General features: G+C 35.7%; 4 protein-coding genes across 5 annotated transcripts; 2 read left to right on the top strand and 2 right to left on the bottom strand.

Annotated features, from left to right (window-relative positions):
- The first annotated feature begins 1,387 nt into the window (after positions 1-1,387).
- Positions 1,388-5,339, top strand: LOC116117902 (cellulose synthase-like protein E1). The gene is made up of 8 exons (XM_031403900.1): positions 1,388-1,711; positions 2,592-2,910; positions 3,053-3,193; positions 3,290-3,421; positions 3,539-3,751; positions 3,842-4,066; positions 4,158-4,505; positions 4,674-5,339. Exons 1-8 carry the CDS (start codon positions 1,440-1,442, stop codon positions 5,226-5,228), a joined length of 2,205 nt encoding a protein of 734 aa, XP_031259760.1. The 5' UTR covers positions 1,388-1,439; the 3' UTR covers positions 5,229-5,339.
- A 220-nt stretch (positions 5,340-5,559) lies between these two features.
- LOC116117850 (transmembrane emp24 domain-containing protein p24beta2-like) lies at positions 5,560-11,433 on the top strand. 2 transcript variants are annotated; one of them, XM_031403859.1, is made up of 12 exons: positions 5,560-5,924; positions 5,998-6,316; positions 6,417-6,557; positions 6,717-6,848; positions 6,941-7,153; positions 7,254-7,460; positions 7,559-7,906; positions 8,170-8,664; positions 9,858-10,067; positions 10,421-10,607; positions 10,702-10,809; positions 11,070-11,433. In XM_031403859.1, the coding sequence occupies exons 1-12, from the start codon at positions 5,578-5,580 to the stop codon at positions 11,201-11,203; spliced, it is 2,841 nt and encodes a 946-aa protein (XP_031259719.1). In that variant the 5' UTR covers positions 5,560-5,577; the 3' UTR covers positions 11,204-11,433. The 2 variants fall into 2 exon arrangements, with proteins under 2 accessions (XP_031259719.1, XP_031259718.1); XM_031403858.1 differs by lacking the exons at positions 5,560-5,924; positions 5,998-6,316; positions 6,417-6,557; ... (3 more) ...; positions 7,559-7,906; positions 8,170-8,664 and adding an exon at positions 9,264-9,389.
- A 374-nt stretch (positions 11,434-11,807) lies between these two features.
- Positions 11,808-14,483, bottom strand: LOC116117835 (protein NOI4). The gene is made up of 3 exons (XM_031403839.1): positions 14,332-14,483; positions 12,339-12,521; positions 11,808-12,215 (listed from the first exon to the last, which is right to left on the bottom strand). The coding sequence occupies exons 1-3, from the start codon at positions 14,335-14,337 to the stop codon at positions 12,171-12,173; spliced, it is 234 nt and encodes a 77-aa protein (XP_031259699.1). The 5' UTR covers positions 14,338-14,483; the 3' UTR covers positions 11,808-12,170.
- Positions 14,484-15,040: 557 nt separating this feature from the next.
- Positions 15,041-15,592, bottom strand: LOC116117871. Its single transcript, XM_031403879.1, has one exon. The coding sequence runs from the start codon at positions 15,590-15,592 to the stop codon at positions 15,041-15,043; it is 552 nt and encodes a 183-aa protein (XP_031259739.1).
- Positions 15,593-18,209: the final 2,617 nt, after the last annotated feature.

Raw genomic sequence — 18,209 nt, 5'->3', positions numbered from 1 at the left:
CTAGATTCTATAGGCTCATTGTGAACAGTATTGTGAGGTCTTATGTTTTGGTCAATTGATGATTCTTCATTAGAAAACTTTCTTATGAACAAAATTGTCCATAACTGAAAAAAAAAAAATTTATTATAAAAAATAATTAATTTGCAATTACAAATCCAAAAACACCAACACAAAATTCAATAATTAACATAGGCTAACCTTCCAATTCCTCAACTTAAACAATAATTGCGACTTAATTTATCAAACTCAACTTAAAACAAACTAATTATCTGATACTTCAATATAAACAAAATTAAATCAAAACCTATATCAAAATCTAAGAATTTAATTTTTCAATTTTAAACTTATTTATTAAACTCAATAAAAAGTCATAGCTCATAATTTTCCATCAATTAAGAAAATTAAAAGAAAAGATTTTTAAGAAAAAAAAATCATCTTACCTTATAACCTCTAAAAGAATAACTTTTCTTGAATAATCCAACCAAAGAAGAAGAAAGTAGGAGAGAGGAAATAAAAAAAAGGAGAAAAGGTCAAAAAATATTAATTAATACAAATTTTTGTAGGGTCAAAATTATAAATTTCATAATATGTAGGACCTTTTTGAATATTTTTTAAAAGTTGAGTGGCTCAATTGAATGCCTCCGCGCCTACCCTCATCAAAGTCCTTGAATCACGGCCTCCAGGATCGTGATCCAATATTCGGTAACTCCCAATAATGTTACTTGGAGTACCATAGTAGGACCCTTTGTGGGTTATATTCATCCACCAAAAGGGCTTTGGAATTTGCCACCATATTTGAACAATATCTTACACTGTTACTGACTTCAAAGTTCTCTTGATATTCGTACCAACAGAAAGGTTAATCAATTAAAGCCTTTCATGCATCCACCAATTTAGAGGGTTGACTAAGAAAACAAAGCAATTTTCTGATGCAATCTGTTGTAATGGTGAGCTTTGCCGGGCCAACCTGAAATTTTCTAAAACTTAGAACTAGAAAGTAAAATGAAGTATTCCCACCTTAAGTTTTGACTTTACAGCTCTCAAGTTCACATTATGATCTATGGCCACCCGTCTAATTAAGTAATTATAATTTAAAATAAGTGAAGAGTACCGCACTTAGTAGACTTTTGGAGTTGATCCAATCTCCTTCAAGATTCATGTTCAAATAAAATAATACCTTTTTCTTATCTCAATGATGTCACATACAGAGACCCCATAGGCAGGAAGAAGTAACTGGCCACCTAATTGCTGAGAACGTCGTTGCAAGATTATTACAAAACTATTGTCCAAAGTAAATATTAAAATATAATATTATAATCAGTCCCAATTGAAGCAGACAAATAACAAACTATAAAATATTAGTAGGGTTGGAGGCTCAACGTCTCTATATATTAAATCCTTGTTGATAAGTACTTATAATTTCGTTGAGAAAGTAAAAAATGGCTAATTGTGAGAACGCTCCATTGTTTGAAACAAGAAGAGCAAAGGGAAGAGTTTTGTATAGGCTCTTTGCAGCTTCTGTGTTTGTGGGGATATGTTTTATTTGGGCCTATAGAGTAAATCACTTGCCCAGCGACCAAGAAAATGGTAGATGGGTCTGGTTTGGCTTGTTTGCTGCTGAGCTCTGGTTTGGTATCTACTGGCTCCTCACTCAAGCCCTGAGATGGAACAGAGTTTACAGACACACCTTCAAGGATAGGCTCTCACAAAGGTTCCTCTCTCTCTCTCTCTCTCACTATAGTCTCTCCCTCCTTTAAAATTTACAGAGAAAGTCTTACTGAAAGTGAGCTTTCTAACTCATTTGCATTTTCTTACTATGTGAATGTTTACACCTAAGAATAAGTAATCATGCATACATGTGTTTGATTTTTCTCTTATTTATTAACCACGATTAAAATTGATGAATGTTCAATGGATGCATGGACATCTGGCCAATGTGAAACCACCACATTAGTTTCTGTGGAAATTCTGGAAATTCATATGTTTTTTTATTGGTCGGATGTGATAAAGTGGACTTTGGTAGAACTCACTCCCAAAAATCAGCTCCAGGGAGGAGGGAGTCCAACCATTTATATACACTATAACAACCCACCATTGGGGCGATGTAGGACAAATTGAACTTCTAACACCGTCTCTCACGCTCGGTGTGCAAGGCTGGGTCCAAACCCATCATCGCCTCAACCAAAGATGCGTTTGGACCCAGCCCTGCATGCTCGCACACCGAGCATGAGGGCAGGAATTGAAGTTAAATTTGAATTTGTTCCACATCACCAAGTTGGTGGGCTGTTATGGTGTATATATGTGATTGGACTCCCTTCTCTCTTGAGCTAGCTTTTGGGGTTAAGTTCTACCCAAGTCCACTTTATTATGTTATCAAAACTACGTTCCCTCTTTGGTTGGGGTGATGATGGGTTTGGACCCTAACCTTGCACCTCGTGCGTGAGGGAGGGTGTTAGAAGTTAAATTTGTCCCACATTGCCCCAATAGTAAGCTGTTACGGTGTATATATGTGGTTGGGCTCCCTCCTCCTTTGAGCTATCAGGATGCACATACAACTATATTATAATAAAAATTTATTTGTGATTAAGCAGATATGAGAATGAGTTGCCTGGAGTGGACATATTTGTGTGCACAGCAGACCCCAAGTTAGAGCCACCAATGATGGTGATCAACACTGTTTTATCAGTGATGGTATATGATTATCCACCAGAGAAGCTCAGTGTGTATCTCTCTGATGATGGTGGTTCTCAACTCACATTCTATGCTCTCTTGGAGGCCTCTCACTTCTCCAAACATTGGATATCTTTCTGCAAAAAATTCAAAGTTGAGCCTAGGTCTCCAGCCGCTTATTTTGCATCACTCTCTGACTCCCATACTGCTAGTCCCTCCAAGGATCTCACAGCTATCAAGGTATAATAAGTGTTATCAAATGGAGCCCCAAAACAACACTAGCAAAGAAACACATTTATGACAAGGAATTTGTTAAAAGACAATTTTATTTCTCAACAAATACTATTTTTTTTCTTTTTCTGATAGCTTTTCTTTTGTGTAGAAATTATATGAAGACATGGAGAATAGGATCCAAACTGCAACCAAGCTTGGTAGAATAACTAAAGAAATTGGCATGAAACATAAAGGATTTTCTCAGTGGGATTCATACTTATCTCCAGTTGACCATGACAGCATTCTTCAAGTAAATTAATTAGTACTATGTCCGCTAAATTAATCAGTAAGTTAATCAGTACTAGATTAACTTACTTTTTTTATTTCTAATTTTTTTTTTTTATAGATATTAATTGATGGAAGAGATCCAGAAGCCGTAGACATTGAAGGGTGTCCATTGCCAACTTTGGTTTACTTGGCTCGTGAGAAGAGGCCTCAACATTTCCATAATTACAAAGCAGGAGCAATGAATGCACTGGTAATTAAAGTCATTGATATGACCTCAATGAAAATTTGCATACTTTTCACGTTAATTCAAAAGTACATTTCATTTCTGAAAAACTGTTACTTGTTTGATGGTTCTGTATATGTGCAGATAAGGGTGTCCTCAGAGATTAGTAATGGACAGATTATTCTCAATGTAGACTGTGATATGTACTCTAACTATTCACAATCTGTTAGAGATGCTCTTTGCTTCTTCATGGATGAAGAAAAGGGCCATGATATTGCTTATGTGCAGTTTCCACAGAACTTTGAAAATATCACCAAGAATGAAGTATACAGTAATTCTCTAAGAGTAATCTGTGAGGTGAGAACCTATGAATCGGAATCTAATTGCAGCATAAGCATTTTCTTTTTTGAATGATGTTGTTGATGATTTGTTTCATGTTACTTGAAGGTTGAATTTCATGGTTTGGATGGCTATGGAGGTCCACTTTATGTTGGAACTGGCTGTTTCCACAGAAGAGAGACTCTTTGTGGAAGGAAATTCAGCAAGGAAAATAAAATTGAATTGAAGAGAGACTATGATGCAAAGAGGCAAGAAAGTGTTCTTGAATTAGAAGAAAACTTGAAGGCACTTGCACGTTGTACTTATGAAATAAACACAAAATGGGGAAGTGAGGTCAGTTGATTACTCTCTCACTTTATAGAGAACAGCAAATTTGTTTGTGGACTGTGTATTTTCTTAGCCGTAAATCTATCCTTGATTCCAGATTGGGGTGCAATATGGGTGTCCAGTTGAGGATGTGATAACAGGGCTAACAATTCAATGCAGAGGATGGAAATCAGTGTATTACAATCCGGAAAGGAAAGCATTCTTAGGTGTTGCACCGACCACGTTGCCTCAGACACTTTTGCAGCACAAGAGATGGTCTGAAGGTGATTTTCAGATTTTGCTTTCCAAATACAGTCCTGCTTGGTATGCACATGGAAGAATCAGCTCAGGCCTTCAATTGGGGTATTGCTGCTATTGCTTGTGGGCTCCCAACTGTTTGGCAGCATTATATTACTACACTTTTCCTTCACTTTATCTTCTCAAAGGGATCTCCTTGTTTCCACAGGTTAGTTCTCTCTGTTTTTCATTTCCAGCTGCAATTAAATTGCTTGAATCTTCAAGGCCTAAAATGCATGAAACCTCATTTATTTACTATTTATGCTTCATTCTCCTAGGAATCAAACTGTTTCTCTCAGTTTTGTATGTCTAACCGAATCAAATATTATGAATACAGCTCTCAAGTCCATGGATGATACCATTTGCATATGTGATATTTGCAAAGTACACTTACAGCCTGGTGGAATTTCTGTGGTCTGGTGGCACAATCCTTGGTTGGTGGAATGACCAGAGAATTTGGCTTTATAAGAGAACAAGCTCCTACCTCTTTGCCTTCATCGACACCATTTTGAAGTCACTTGGATTTTCAGAATCAGCATTTGTAGTCACAGCCAAAGTTGCCGATGAAGATGTCTCACAGCGATATGAGAAAGAGATTATGGAGTTCGGAGCCTCCTCTTCGATGTTCACTATATTAGCAACACTTGCACTGCTCAATTTATTCTGCCTGATTGGGGTGCTGAAGAAAGTGATCCTGGATCAGGGAATTTTTAGACTTTATGAGACAATGCTCTTGCAGATTCTTCTGTGTGGTGTTTTAGTTCTCATCAACTGGCCAATGTACCAAGGCCTTTTCTTAAGGAAGGACAACGGCAAGATGCCAAGCTCCATAGCAGCTAAATCACTTGTATTAGCTCTGTCTGCTTGTACCTGTTTCACATTCTTGTATTGATTATTTCTCTTTTTTTTTTTTTTTTCTCTTTCCTCTTTATAAAATTTTGTATTATGAATTATGTAAGTTGCAGCTAGCATACAAATAAAAAAAATCTTGTATTTCTGCCCATGGCTAATCTTTTCCAAGTCAAGAATGCTTTTAGGAGCAATCAAGTGAGGTTGTGACTATGTCCAATAATCTTCCTGTGGCCTCTTTTTTTATTCTACTTGTCTTGGTTAGCGGCATATTTTAATATTTCAGAACTTGTCAGAAGGACCCACTCACACCTTATCTTATAGCTAAAGGTTCCTTAGCTAGCCTTAATTTACTTCAATAAAGTGATAAACTGTCAGAATCGCTAAGGAATATGCGCGTTGTTATAGTCCAAAAGAAACTACTAAAGCATATTGATTTACTGAAAGCCATTTTTGAGAGGATGAAGATGGGAAGTGATGGCTATGCTCCTTTGTTTGAAACAAAAACAGCGAAGGGAAGACTGTTATATAGGCTTTTTGCTGTGTCTATTTTTGTGGGTATATGTTGGATTTTAGTTTATAGGGTGACTCACATACCAAGAGAAGGAGAAGATGGAAGATGGGCATGGATTGGCCTGTTTGGAGCTGAGCTATGGTTCAGCCTGTATTGGGTGTGTACTCAAGCCCTCCGATGGAACTGTGTTTATCGGTGCACCTTCCCGGACAGGCTTTCACAAAGGTCTCTTCCTCTCTCTCTCTCTCTCGTTATCCATGAATTATGTAAGTCTTAGAAGTTTAAGGTGAATTTGCAGATTTGAGAATGAGTTACCGAGGGTGGATATATTCGTGTGCACGTCAGATCCCATGATAGAGCCACCAATGATGGTGATCAACACTGTCTTATCAGTCATGGCATTTGATTATCCACCAGAGAAACTTAGTGTGTACCTCTCTGATGATGCTGGTTCTGACCTTATCTTCTATGCTCTCTTAGAAGCTTCTCGCTATACCAAACATTGGATTCCATATTGCAAGAAATTCAATGTGGAACCAAGGTCCCCAGGGGCTTATTTTCTGTCAATTTCTGACCATTGTGATCTGAAGGAGGCCAGTGAGTTCTTGGCTATCAAGGTACTCTCCAACAGCAACCTTAATTCTGTGGCATATTCAAAAGACTGCACACTTGTTGACTGATTAAAGGTAAACTGCCTTCCATACATTTTTTCTGCAGAAATTATATGAAGACATGGAGAAACAAATCAGAAAAGCAGCAAAGCTTGGTCGATTAGCTGAAGAAATTCGGTCTAACCATGAAGAATTTTCTCAGTGTGATTCGTATTCCTCGAGGTGTGACCATGACACTATTCTTCAGGTATATGATATAGTAAGATTTAATCATGCAAAAACATAATTGATTCATGCTTACCTGCAATAAAATGCATGTTTTCTTTTCTAAAATATGAAATTGTGCGCCATTTTTTACTATCTATGTATTTAGCATAACCCTTCAAGCAAATAAATGTTTATGCAGATACTGATTGATAGAAGAGATCCAGATGCTATAGATGTCGAAGGATGCTCACTGCCGAATTTGGTGTACTTGGCTCGCGAGAAGAGGCCTCAACATCCTCACAATTTCAAGGCTGGAGCAATGAATGCATTGGTAATTGACACACATTAATTTGGTAGAGCTTTTGATTCTGTTATTTTATTGTGAATCCACCATGTTTTCTTGTTTTATGGTCCAATTTGCAGCTAAGGGTGTCACAGAAAATTAGCAACGGCCAGATCATTCTTAATGTAGACTGTGACATGTACTCAAACAACTCAAATTCTGTGAGGGATGCACTTTGTTTTTTCATGGATGAAAAGAAGGGCAATGACATTGCTTTTGTGCAGTTTCCACAGAACTTTGAGAATGTTACAAAGAATGAAATATACAGTGGTTCATTTCGAGTAGGTATGGAGGTAAGTAGATATAAAGTACACACAATCTAATTGCAAAACATCTCATTTCCATTTCATTGTGTGAATTCAATGTTATATTGTTTGTTCATCGGTGATGAAGGTGGAGTTTCATGGCATGGATGGTTATGGAGGTCCTCCATATGTTGGAACCGGCTGCTTTCACAGAAGAGAGATTCTCTGTGGAAGGAAGTTTGATAGTGGATATACAGGAGAATGGCAAAGAGAAGAAAGTTTACATGCATTAGAATATAAACTAAAGGCCTTTGCTACCTGTGAATATGAGGAAAACACTGAATGGGGAAAGGAGGTCAGTCTAAAAGTTTAACCTGATAGAGAACTGAGATGATTTCATTTATCTAAACGAGATAAAATAATGCTTGACGCTAATCGAAAGTTTGATTACAGATGGGGTTGAAATATGGTTGTCCAGTTGAAGATGTGATAACAGGTTTATCGATTCAATGTAAGGGATGGAAATCAGTGTATTACAATCCAGAAAGGAAAGCGTTCTTAGGTGTTTCAACCACAACATTGCCTCAGACACTTGTGCAGCACAAGAGATGGTCTGAAGGTGATTTTCTAATTTTGCTTTCCAAATACAGCCCTGCTTGGTATGCACATGGAAAGATCAGCTTAGGCCTTCAACTGGGATATTGCTGCTATTGCCTCTGGGCTCCCACCTGCCTGGCTACACTATATTACTCCACCATTCCTTCTCTTTGTATCCTCAGAGGCATTTTCTTGTTTCCACAGGTATATTTTGAAGTCTAATGTTGTTAATTTCCACATCGCTAGCGAAAGAGAGTCTGATCTGTCTACACTGATCTGTTTTTTGACTTCACACAAGCATTCTTGATCTAAAGCACATCTACTTTAGTTTAACGGACTCAGCGCTTACAAATTTATCCAAATTCTCATTCGCTAGCGATGTGTGGTGTGATATTACTAGACTCATAGAAACCAAACTTGTTCTTGAAATTCATTGACACTAACTGAATCTGTATCTTCAAATCCAGTTCTCAAGTCCATGGTTTGTACCATTTGCATATGTAATATCAGCGAAGTACACTGACAGTCTAGTTGAATTTCTGTGGTCCGGGGGCACAATCCTAGGGTGGTGGAATAACCAAAGAATATGGCTTTATTTAAGGACAAGCTCGTACCTTTTTGGCTTCATTGATGCCATTTTAAAGTCATTAGGATTCTCTGATCCTGCTTTTGAGATCACATCAAAGGTGGCAGATGAAGATGTAATGGAAAGATACAACAAAGAGATAATGGAGTTTGGAGCCTCTTCCCCAATGTTCACCCTACTGGCAACACTTGCATTGCTCAACTTGTTTTGCTTTGGTGGGGTGGTAAAGAAAGTGGCTATGGAGGATGGTGCAATTAGATTTGACAGAATGGTGCTGCAAATTCTTCTGTGTGGAATTCTTATTCTCATTAACTGGCCTTTGTACCAAGGCCTCTTCTTCAGGAAGGACAAGGGGAAGATGCCTAGCTCAACCACTGTTAAAGCAATTGGACTAGCACTATTTGCTTGTACATGGTCTGTTTTCTTTGTAGGAAAATAACTTTTGTCAAATTTCCGTACAACAGATACATATACATCTAATTAATAAAAGAACGTAATCAATGTATGTGTATATAAACTATTTTTCAGTAGTCGAGTGGTTTGATAAAGACTTTTGTGTGTATTACTCAAGATTTCGTTATTTTAAGTCTCTTCTCTGTTGATAATATGTATAACCATTAGAGTTCTTATCCTACTGATAATTTTAATATCTTAAAAGATTAATTGAAGTATACATAAATATCCTCAATTATAAAATTAAAAAAATTACTTGTATATATGTTTATTTTTAATTAGTCGAACTAGTTCAATCAACAGTTAATGTTCTTTTTAACGTGTGTAATATATATTTATTTATTAAAGAATAATATTATACAATAAATAATATATGTTTTTCTATTTGAAAAAGAATTATAAATTATAAGTTATCGATAATCAATCAATATAAGATATGACCACTGATAAGTGATAGGCTAAGTCAGATGGGGTGTAGAGTTTAGTAATGTGTACCTGGACACAGAGAATGACAGCCTCTTTAAGACAAAAAGCATCGTAAGTACCCGAAGTTCCAACCACGTTCAACTACTTATATATCGCGATTCTGACAAAACTCAAGAACTCAAAAATTCAAAAGGGGTTTTAAGATTTTGTTCAACTTCAAAGGTACGATCTTTTAATCTCTCTTGTGTTATTTATAATTGAAGTTCTATTCTTTGATTTGTTTTAATTTAACTTCTGAATTAATTGCGAGAAAAATCATTTATTTTCTTATTTTAAAATTTATTTATTTGCTTTTGAGCAATGAAGATTTTTCAAAGTCACGTAGTTTTTGAGTTTTTCTTGGCAACCAAACAGAAAATGAGATCAAACCCCTTTTTGATTTATAGTTATTCATGTATTTGACAATGTTTTATGCTTATTCATGAAATACCCTCTTTTTATTTTTGCGTGAATAATTTTTAAGTTTCTGCGGAGGAGAAAAAAAAAAAAAAAAAAAAAAACCTTGATTTGTAGTTTGGAGCATATTGTGGATGTGGGTTTTTCTTCTTTTCTCTTTTGGCAAACTATTTTGCATGTTACTGTGTTTGATCCAATCTCATAATTTTTAAATTGTTGTTCTTTGACTTGCAGATGAAATTTGGGGCACTTAAGTTTTGTGTTGCTGTGCTTTTGGCACTTGTGTTGAGCCCACAAGGTGTTTTTGGGATTAGATTTGTGATTGATAGGGAGGAATGCTTTTCTTATAATGTGCAATATGAAGGTGATACAGTTCATACTTCTTTTGTTGTCATCAAGAGTGATAAATATTGGTATGGTGGAACTGAAGGCGTTGATCTTGTGGTAAGCTCCGTGTTTCTTCAAATGGAACTCAATAGTTTGTTTGTTTGATTTCGTGATTGTGTTAGTTAATGTTCACATAGTAAAGTTTATTTATTAGTTAAAAGGAATACAGTTTTCCAGATTTTGTAGGGCTTTAAGATGATATGTGGATTGCGGTTACTGTTACACAAATAGCATATGCACTTTAGATGACAATTTGCATAAGCTTCTCTGTTGTTTAAATTTTGAGTCTATAGCACTATGGTTACTGGGCTAAATCTTAACAATAAGCTTGGTAATGGTTGTATTGATTTCTACTTCTCAACTTTCCTGCAAGAGTTTCCACTAATCTGCAATGCTTTTGAACGTTTCAGGTGAAGGGACCTACTGGTGACCAGGTTCATGATTTCCGTGGTAAAATCAGTGAGAAATTTGATTTTGTGGCTCATCACAAAGGTGTCTACCGTTTCTGCTTCACTAACCAATCTCCATATCATGAAACTGTGGACTTTGATGTGCATGTTGGACATTTTTCATACTTTGATGAGCATGCAAAAGATGGTAAGCAAATGCACCTTGTTGTATATCCTTTTCTTCTTCTTGCTGAGCTCTTCAGAACGCTGAACTGACAAGTTACTATGTGCATTTTTGGCAGAACATTTCAACCCCTTGTTAGATCAGATATCGAAATTGGAAGAAGCTCTTTACAATATTCAGTTCGAACAGCATTGGCTGGAGGCTCAGACCGAACGCCAGGCAATATGTATGTATTCAATTTATTAAAACTGGAGATATGTTTATTTTTAATTCAGATGAAGCAGTGTCTAGTTTGATGTCTTTCATTCTTCATTGATGCCTTTTCAAACTGTTGAAAACCTTAGCACCCAAATTAAGATACTGCTAGATTTTCATTCTTACTGAGGTTTATGCACAAGTTGTGAGCACTAAATAAATTCTTGCGGATTCAGTCTTGAAAGCAAAATGATCTATTTTCTGTCGTTGTCTTTCTGATTGGAAATGCAGTAAATGAAGCAATGGGTAAGAGGGCAGTTTACAAGGCATTTTGGGAATCTGCAGCTCTCATTGGTGCTAGTGTTCTCCAAGTGTACCTCCTCCGCCGCTTGTTTGAAAGGAAGCTTGGGATGTCCAGAGTTTAGATTCAGCTTTAAGCTCCAAAGATTCAAAGTTGCAGGATTAATTTAACCCTTGAGTCATTGAGTTGTAGGTTCATATAACCTACTCTGCTGTTCCATGCTTTTGATTTTTGTTTTGTGATTTCTCAGCAGGAAAAAGAACACGTACAGGAACTAGATTATACTTTGTTTCGATGATGAATGAATATATCCATGTTTTTTATATGGCATTTGTAAGGAACCTGAATCAATATTCTTGAGCCATAGCAGCTGATCTAATATTTATCTGCTTATTTCAAAGATTTCTTAAACCTTGCCATGGATATTTAGATGTTTGATTTTTAGGGGTTTGTTTGAATCGTATCTCAAATTTAGTCCATACTCAAAGTCAAGATCTTGTGCCATTGAAAAAACCAGTGTCAAGTTAGGCTGTTAGCAACTGCCACAGTTCATCAATGTTGCTATTCAGATGAACTGGATCATTCCATTACTTGTTTCCTTTAAACAAGCTGCAATCTTTTAATCACTTGAAATTCTTGTACATACTCTTATCAATTACTCTCTTTGGGATCTTTCATATTAATTGATACAAACCATGATAAAATCTTTTTATGTTACAAGAAGCTTGTGTAAAAAAAGAAAAGTTACTTCACAAACAGAGTCAATTCACCAATACAATAAGCATAAAGAATATATGTCACAAACAAAAGCTCTACAGACCATAGAGCACAGAGAAGGCAAAGACAATAAATAGCTTGGCTTCTAATAATATCCCACAAAATCAGTAAATATAGATACAGTAATATTTTTTTTTTTTTTTTCCCTTCTTTTTTTCAGCTTTCCCCCACAACTCAATTTTTACAGCACATGAAACAAATTTCAGCAGGACTGGTCACAGCTCTATAGCTCCTATATTTCTTTAAATAGACAGTGGGGCCAGTTACACATGAACATACTCTTCCATGATAGCTTTTAAATGAGCAGAACCTCATCAGGATTCTGCAGCTGGGCTTTGGATGCAGCAAAACCATTTTTTCTGTGAACAGTGCATTTCCGCAAACACAAAACCATTAATATGCAAACAGATGTTTTGTTGGTAGTGTTAGCCCAACATATATATTCAATTTCAAGAGCTGTGGTGAATAATGGAAGAACTTACAGGCTGCGGTTTGCCAGGATCCACTCCATGCTTAATAGGAGGATCAACCTTTTTGGGTGACTCGGGTTTCCCACCCGTCTTTTTCTCATCCCTTGCCTTGTTAAAAATCACAGTGAATCCCTCAGCTGAGGCAGGATCATTGACATCCCATTCACCAAATTTAGGCAATGGGCGACCCTTCTCCTGTTTGGGAAAAAAAAAAATTCCAAAAGTATTCTCATAATCATTGATGTTTTAACAGCAGGGGGAAACCATAAGAGGCTACCATATATGCAACAGCACAGTATTGTTCACAAATAATATGCTTAATGACTGAGAAACATGTACTTCAGATATTCATATTGAAGTCTGATGACACTAACATCCTTGCTAGGCTGTCATCATGAATTGAGAAGCAAAGCAAGAGATTAACACGAACAGCAAGAAGTCATTAGAATAAAAACAACATTCTTCCGCTTATCAATTGACCTGGTGTTCTTGGTGGTCAGAATAAATGATCTGATTGGACTTTTATTGTTTTAAACCCAAACATAACAATTGAAACTGGTAATTTCAGGAAGCATTAATCGTGCAAGAACAAAGCCATTCAGCTCAATAGCAAAAGTTCCAGAAAGAAGCACTGTATACAGTGTAGAAACTGTGAGAAAATCTAAATCTTATTTTCTCCATTCAGATAAATTCTTCATACACAGCTTCATGTGAAAAACACATAGATGTTAAGACAAGCTAACTATGGTTTACATATGACAATCGTTCTCCTGAGACAACAACACTACAGAAAGCACTCAAAGCTAAGTTCCATTCAATAAGTATCCACAGTAACCATTATTCTACTTGATAAAGGTGCCTGGACTAAAAGCATTCTCTACTAGAACCATCTATTTCTTGGCCAAGTAAGTAAGGTAAGAGATTCTTTTGGTCCATTGAAAAGATGTCACTTTACAAACATGGATTTTTTATAACTTAGAAGCACCAGAATAATCAACTTCATAGTCCAAACAGATCTTTAAAGTAAGCAATCAAGATGTGTAAATCACAACTAAAGATTTGAGTGAAATAGGAATGACCAGAACACGACAAACAACCAACATTTTAAAGTGATCCAGCAAACCAAATTTCAAAGTTGTTTATATAGTTATAATTTAACACTCATGTAATTCCAGCCAAAGTGGCACAGAACACAATCCATACACTATGCAACAAACAAACCTCTGACAAATGGAATTGAATTACTTTTTAGGAAATTGTCAAGGTGCTCAATGATAAAAACATTTCCAAAATTAACAATAACATTTTTGAACTTCTTCATCCGTGGCATTCAATTTGAGCACTTCATAAAATACCAGAAACATACTTTTCATTGAATTCATTGAACAACAAAACATGCCATTTATGGATTCTCGGATCACACAAGACTGTTAATTTAAAACCTTAATTCTACCATATTACTACTCATTACTAAATGCCCCTTTACCTTATTAGCATCAGTATACTTTCTAAAGACCTCATAGCACAATAAAACACCTAAATTCCCATTAACACCAACCAATTTTCCATCTGAGATAATATCAAAACATTTTCTTCAAGCAGATTCAAGACTTAGCACAAAAGAACATACAATTCACATGTATAAACACACAAATAAAACATAATCAACTCCCGGAAAAATTAACCAAAATTCAACACTAATCAATTAATACAATAGCATCCAAATCAACCATAGATCACATCAATAAAACAGACAAACCCATTTCACCAAATCACAAACTAACACAAACCAAAATTTTCAGCTCAAATCGATCAATAAACAAAATCAACCAATCAATCAAACAAAAAAAAAAACAAACAAATACCCACAAAACAGGAGGTCATGAAGATTGAAACCTCGAAACAAAAATAGAAATTTGACAACAAAAAGACACAAACTTTGCAACAAAAATTAAAACTTGGCAACAAAAATTAAAACTTTTAGAGGGAGAAAGTGATCACATACCGACATGAATGAATTTTTCTAGAGAGAGAGAGCTTTTTTTTTGGCTGGAAAAAGAAGAGAGAGAGCTGGAAGAAAGAGAGATGTGTAAACAGTGCAATAGAGAGCCGAGAGTTATAGTTGACGGTGAAGTGAAGAGGAAAAACGACTGCGTTTTGGACTGAAGCCAAAGAGAGAGAAAAACGGAACGGAGGATGAGCTGGCAAACGGGGTGAAAAGGAACGGATGTTGGGTTACACGGAGGCAAGTGAGTGCAAGTGATGAGCTGGCACTGTTTAAATAGTTGAGTTTTACGAGATTATAAATTTTATTTTTATTTTTAAGTGATTAATTAATAATTAATTTTTTTAATTGTCTTGATAATTTCCAAAATCTCTTACAAATCTTTTTTGAAATTGTAAAAAAAATATTAAATTTGTCTGAAAATTTTATTAAAAAATTAGGTTAGCTAAATTAAGAAGATATCATTCATGGATATTCTCCAATTTTATTTTATTTTATTTCTTTTTTAATTTTATAAGTTAGTTGAGAAAAGAGTTGATGAAGACAACCCAACACCAACTAAATAATTATTTTTCTTTGATGATTAATTTTATTAATTATGATAAAGTAATTTTGATATTTTTNAAGCACCCTCACTAGTGTCTTCTTGCCTCAAGAGCCTTCTTTGCTCTTGAGCTTGGAGAGCATGGACAAGCTCAGTCAAAGTGATCTAAGTCATGTCTTTAGAGTCCTCTAAGGAGGAGATTTTGGACTCAAATCTCTCCGAAAGACTCACCAAAACCTTTTCTACAACCCTAAGATCAGTCAACTCCACTCCCAAAAGTCTGATTTTGTTGACAACATTCATTAGTCTATCAACATAATCCTTTACTTTTTCAGTTTCCTGCATTCTTTGCATCTCAAATTCCCTTCTTAGATTAAGAATCTGCATATTCCTTGTTGTAGTGCTCCCCATGTACTCTTCTCTCAATTTATCCCATGCTTCTTTGGGATTTTCGTATGCCATGATTCTTGTGAAAACAAGATCAATCACAGCAGCATGTATGTGAGAAAGAGCTCTCGGAGCTTTGGCTGTTTCTTCCTCATGCATCCTTAGTTTGTTCAACGTGGGATTCTGTCCAAGTGGTGGTGGCTGCCGGTTTTCTTCCACATACTGCCACAGTCCCTGTCCACGAAGGAAAGCTTTCATCTTTACTGCCCAGATGTGGTAATGATCTCCGTTGAATACCGGTGGAGCCATCAATACAGATTGCGTTGCCATGCCTTTGTTTTACGTGTCTGTCACAAGAAGAAGAAAGAACAACCACAGGTCTATCGTTTTGAGATGGAGAATGTCTTTTGAGATGTGATCGAAGGTTTACAATGCTAAGTTTCTGGATTTTGTAGTGGCTCTGATACCATTTGTTGGTTTCAGCCGGAGATCATCCAAGAGAAAGAAAAGCAGAGCACCATAAAATATTGCAAAAGCTTATCATATTCATTGAAGAAAGACAATATATAACACATAACAACTCTCTGCTAATTACACCAACTACAGCAGACATTACAGCTTTCAAAATTCAAATGTTACCACACATTTTACTTCTAATACAGTTTACTTAAATACCCTTAATTTTCTAAACAAGATATTACTCAAAAAAACACTCCCATGCACGTCAAAAACACAGCTGCATGTAACCTTCTGCATCTTCCACGCACAACCTGCAGACTTGAGCATTTGACACATTTCCAGCAAAGCATCACTACATCAACAGTCTAAAATCGTCTCAACTGTGCCTATCAACCAGAGTGTATTATTAACTGCAGAGAACTACAAAACATGGCCTTAAGGTCTAGAGAATCATACATTTGAAAGGCTATAATCGAATCTTAAGCAAAAATCCCATTACTTTCCAGTGGAGCTAGTAGCTAAAGAAGCCAGTTGCTAAAATGTTTAAAAAAGCAACTGTGAGTCGTAGGCCAGCGTCTTAGAATCATCAAAACTCATCCCGCATGCATAGTCTTTGTAGCGTCTACCAGTGTTGGTCTAAAATCATCTCAATTGTGCCTAGCAAGCAGAGTGTATTATTAACTGCAGAGAACTACAAAACATGGCCTTAAGGTCTAGAGAATCATACATTTGAAAGGCTATAATCGAATCTTAAGCAAAAATCTCATTACTTTCCAGTGGATATAATTCTAACACTCGAAACACCAACTTCTGCCTTCTCTAACATTATCTGCAAAGTTTATGATCGGTTACCATACAAAATCAGCTGGATTAGTACGACCTTGACATCTGGTACATGTCAAAAGAGTTTAGGGTATCATTAGGACTAAAACTATCAACAAATTTTGGCATTGAAACGAAACTTAGCAACAATAAAGCTAGACTTGTGAAAAAGAAACCATTTTGGAATATTATAAATTGAACTTTAGATCATAAAGAAATGGCTGAATATGCTTGCAGAAAATCATAAAGAAAGGCTAAATGTTCATGCTGTAGATTCTTACAAGTTACAATTGCCGGCAAGGATTTCTGAAACAGTGTTTGGAAGTGAATTGTCATGAGAGACTTGGGAAACCCCTTATGTCAACAGAACTATTAACTTAATAGATTTGAGATTTCCACGAAGCAGTGCTTGATTTTAGATTTTCACATTCCCATATCTTAACAGATCTAAGAGACGATTCATTATCCAATCTCTCTACTATTAACTTAGGCTTTGGGCAAACTTCAATTGTAAGAATATCTATTTATCTTTTCATGGTAATGGGTAGCAGTTCACTTGATGATAAGTTACTGAGATTTGAACAATCCCAAATCCAAAGCCGTGTGAGTGTTAAACGATATCAATTTATCTTTTCATGGTAAGGGGTATCTTTAAATTGGATAATGCTATTTGTACAAACTCTTTGCTTTAAATTTGGTAATTAAAATAATAAAGCATTATTAATTATGTAAAATAGATAAGATTTGGCAATAATTCAATGATATTCTCACAATAAAATAAATAAAAGAAGAATTTGAGAATAATAAGTCATTATCAAAAGAATAAAAAAATGAAAGAAAAATAAGACATGAGTATCAATTTAAAAGGATGGTGAAATCATAAAGTAATACTTTAATTAAACAATTACTAAATTGTTTAATGCAAGTTGAAGATACAATAAGATTCTCTTTTTCTTCCAGTAAGACAAGAAAAAGCCAAAAATAATTGGCCACAATTAGGATGTCACATTGGCATAGATTCGAGAGCTACTACAATGTATAGTAAAAACAATACCTCTTATGACAACCCTTAGATCAAGATCCAAAGGCTGTCCTTATCATGATCCAAACGCTAAGACGGTGGTAAAATTAGTAAATTACCTTCTAGGATAACATATTTCTAACGAGAGCATAGTGTGAACACGAAGATATACATAAGTTATATATTAGGTCTCCCAAGTGCCCAACTTCACTTCTCATCTATATGGAGTAGTTGCTTCCTCTTTTATCTTCCAAGAAAAGTCTCGTATATATCAGATGTACCACGTTACTCATACACCAACTCAATAAATACATAACATGATTGGTGGTTTTATCGGTTTTATACAAATAACGTGATACACACAATGTACAGTGAACTCTCTATGTATATGAGCTATTGTCCAGAAGAAAGACTGGTTTTGTTCCTGGGAACATGCCAACAAGAATTTATCAGAGAGAGGACATAAAGGGCAAGTTTTGTTGCGGATTTATGGAGTTTGAGCATAAGTGTCACTTACAGATTGGGCATGAGGAGCCATAAATTAAGAGCATCAATTCTGTGACCCTGCAATGGATGTTGGACATGCTGCATATGCCAGGTGTGCGTTCAGTCCATGAGACCCACATGCAGAGGGCAGAGAGTACC

The sequence above is a fragment of the Pistacia vera genome, unplaced genomic scaffold (assembly GCF_008641045.1).
Source record: "Pistacia vera cultivar Batoury unplaced genomic scaffold, PisVer_v2 Contig824, whole genome shotgun sequence".
Lineage (NCBI taxonomy): Eukaryota > Viridiplantae > Streptophyta > Magnoliopsida > Sapindales > Anacardiaceae > Pistacia > Pistacia vera.
This window is presented reverse-complemented; position numbering and strand designations above follow the sequence as displayed.

Coding starts and splice junctions, on each gene's coding strand:
- LOC116117902 (XM_031403900.1), top strand. CDS start 1,440: ATGGCTAATTGTGAGAACGCTCCATTGTTTGAAACAAGAAGAGCAAAG. Junction 3,194..3,289: donor ACCATGACAGCATTCTTCAA/GTAAATTAATTA, acceptor TTTTTTTTATAG/ATATTAATTGATGGAAGAGA. Junction 4,506..4,673: donor GGATCTCCTTGTTTCCACAG/GTTAGTTCTCTC, acceptor TTATGAATACAG/CTCTCAAGTCCATGGATGAT.
- LOC116117850 (XM_031403859.1), top strand. CDS start 5,578: ATGCGCGTTGTTATAGTCCAAAAGAAACTACTAAAGCATATTGATTTA. Junction 7,461..7,558: donor ACACTGAATGGGGAAAGGAG/GTCAGTCTAAAA, acceptor GTTTGATTACAG/ATGGGGTTGAAATATGGTTG. Junction 7,907..8,169: donor GCATTTTCTTGTTTCCACAG/GTATATTTTGAA, acceptor CTTCAAATCCAG/TTCTCAAGTCCATGGTTTGT.
- LOC116117835 (XM_031403839.1), bottom strand. Junction 12,216..12,338: donor ATCCTGGCAAACCGCAGCCT/GTAAGTTCTTCC, acceptor CACTGTTCACAG/AAAAAATGGTTTTGCTGCAT.
- LOC116117871 (XM_031403879.1), bottom strand. CDS start 15,592: ATGGCAACGCAATCTGTATTGATGGCTCCACCGGTATTCAACGGAGAT.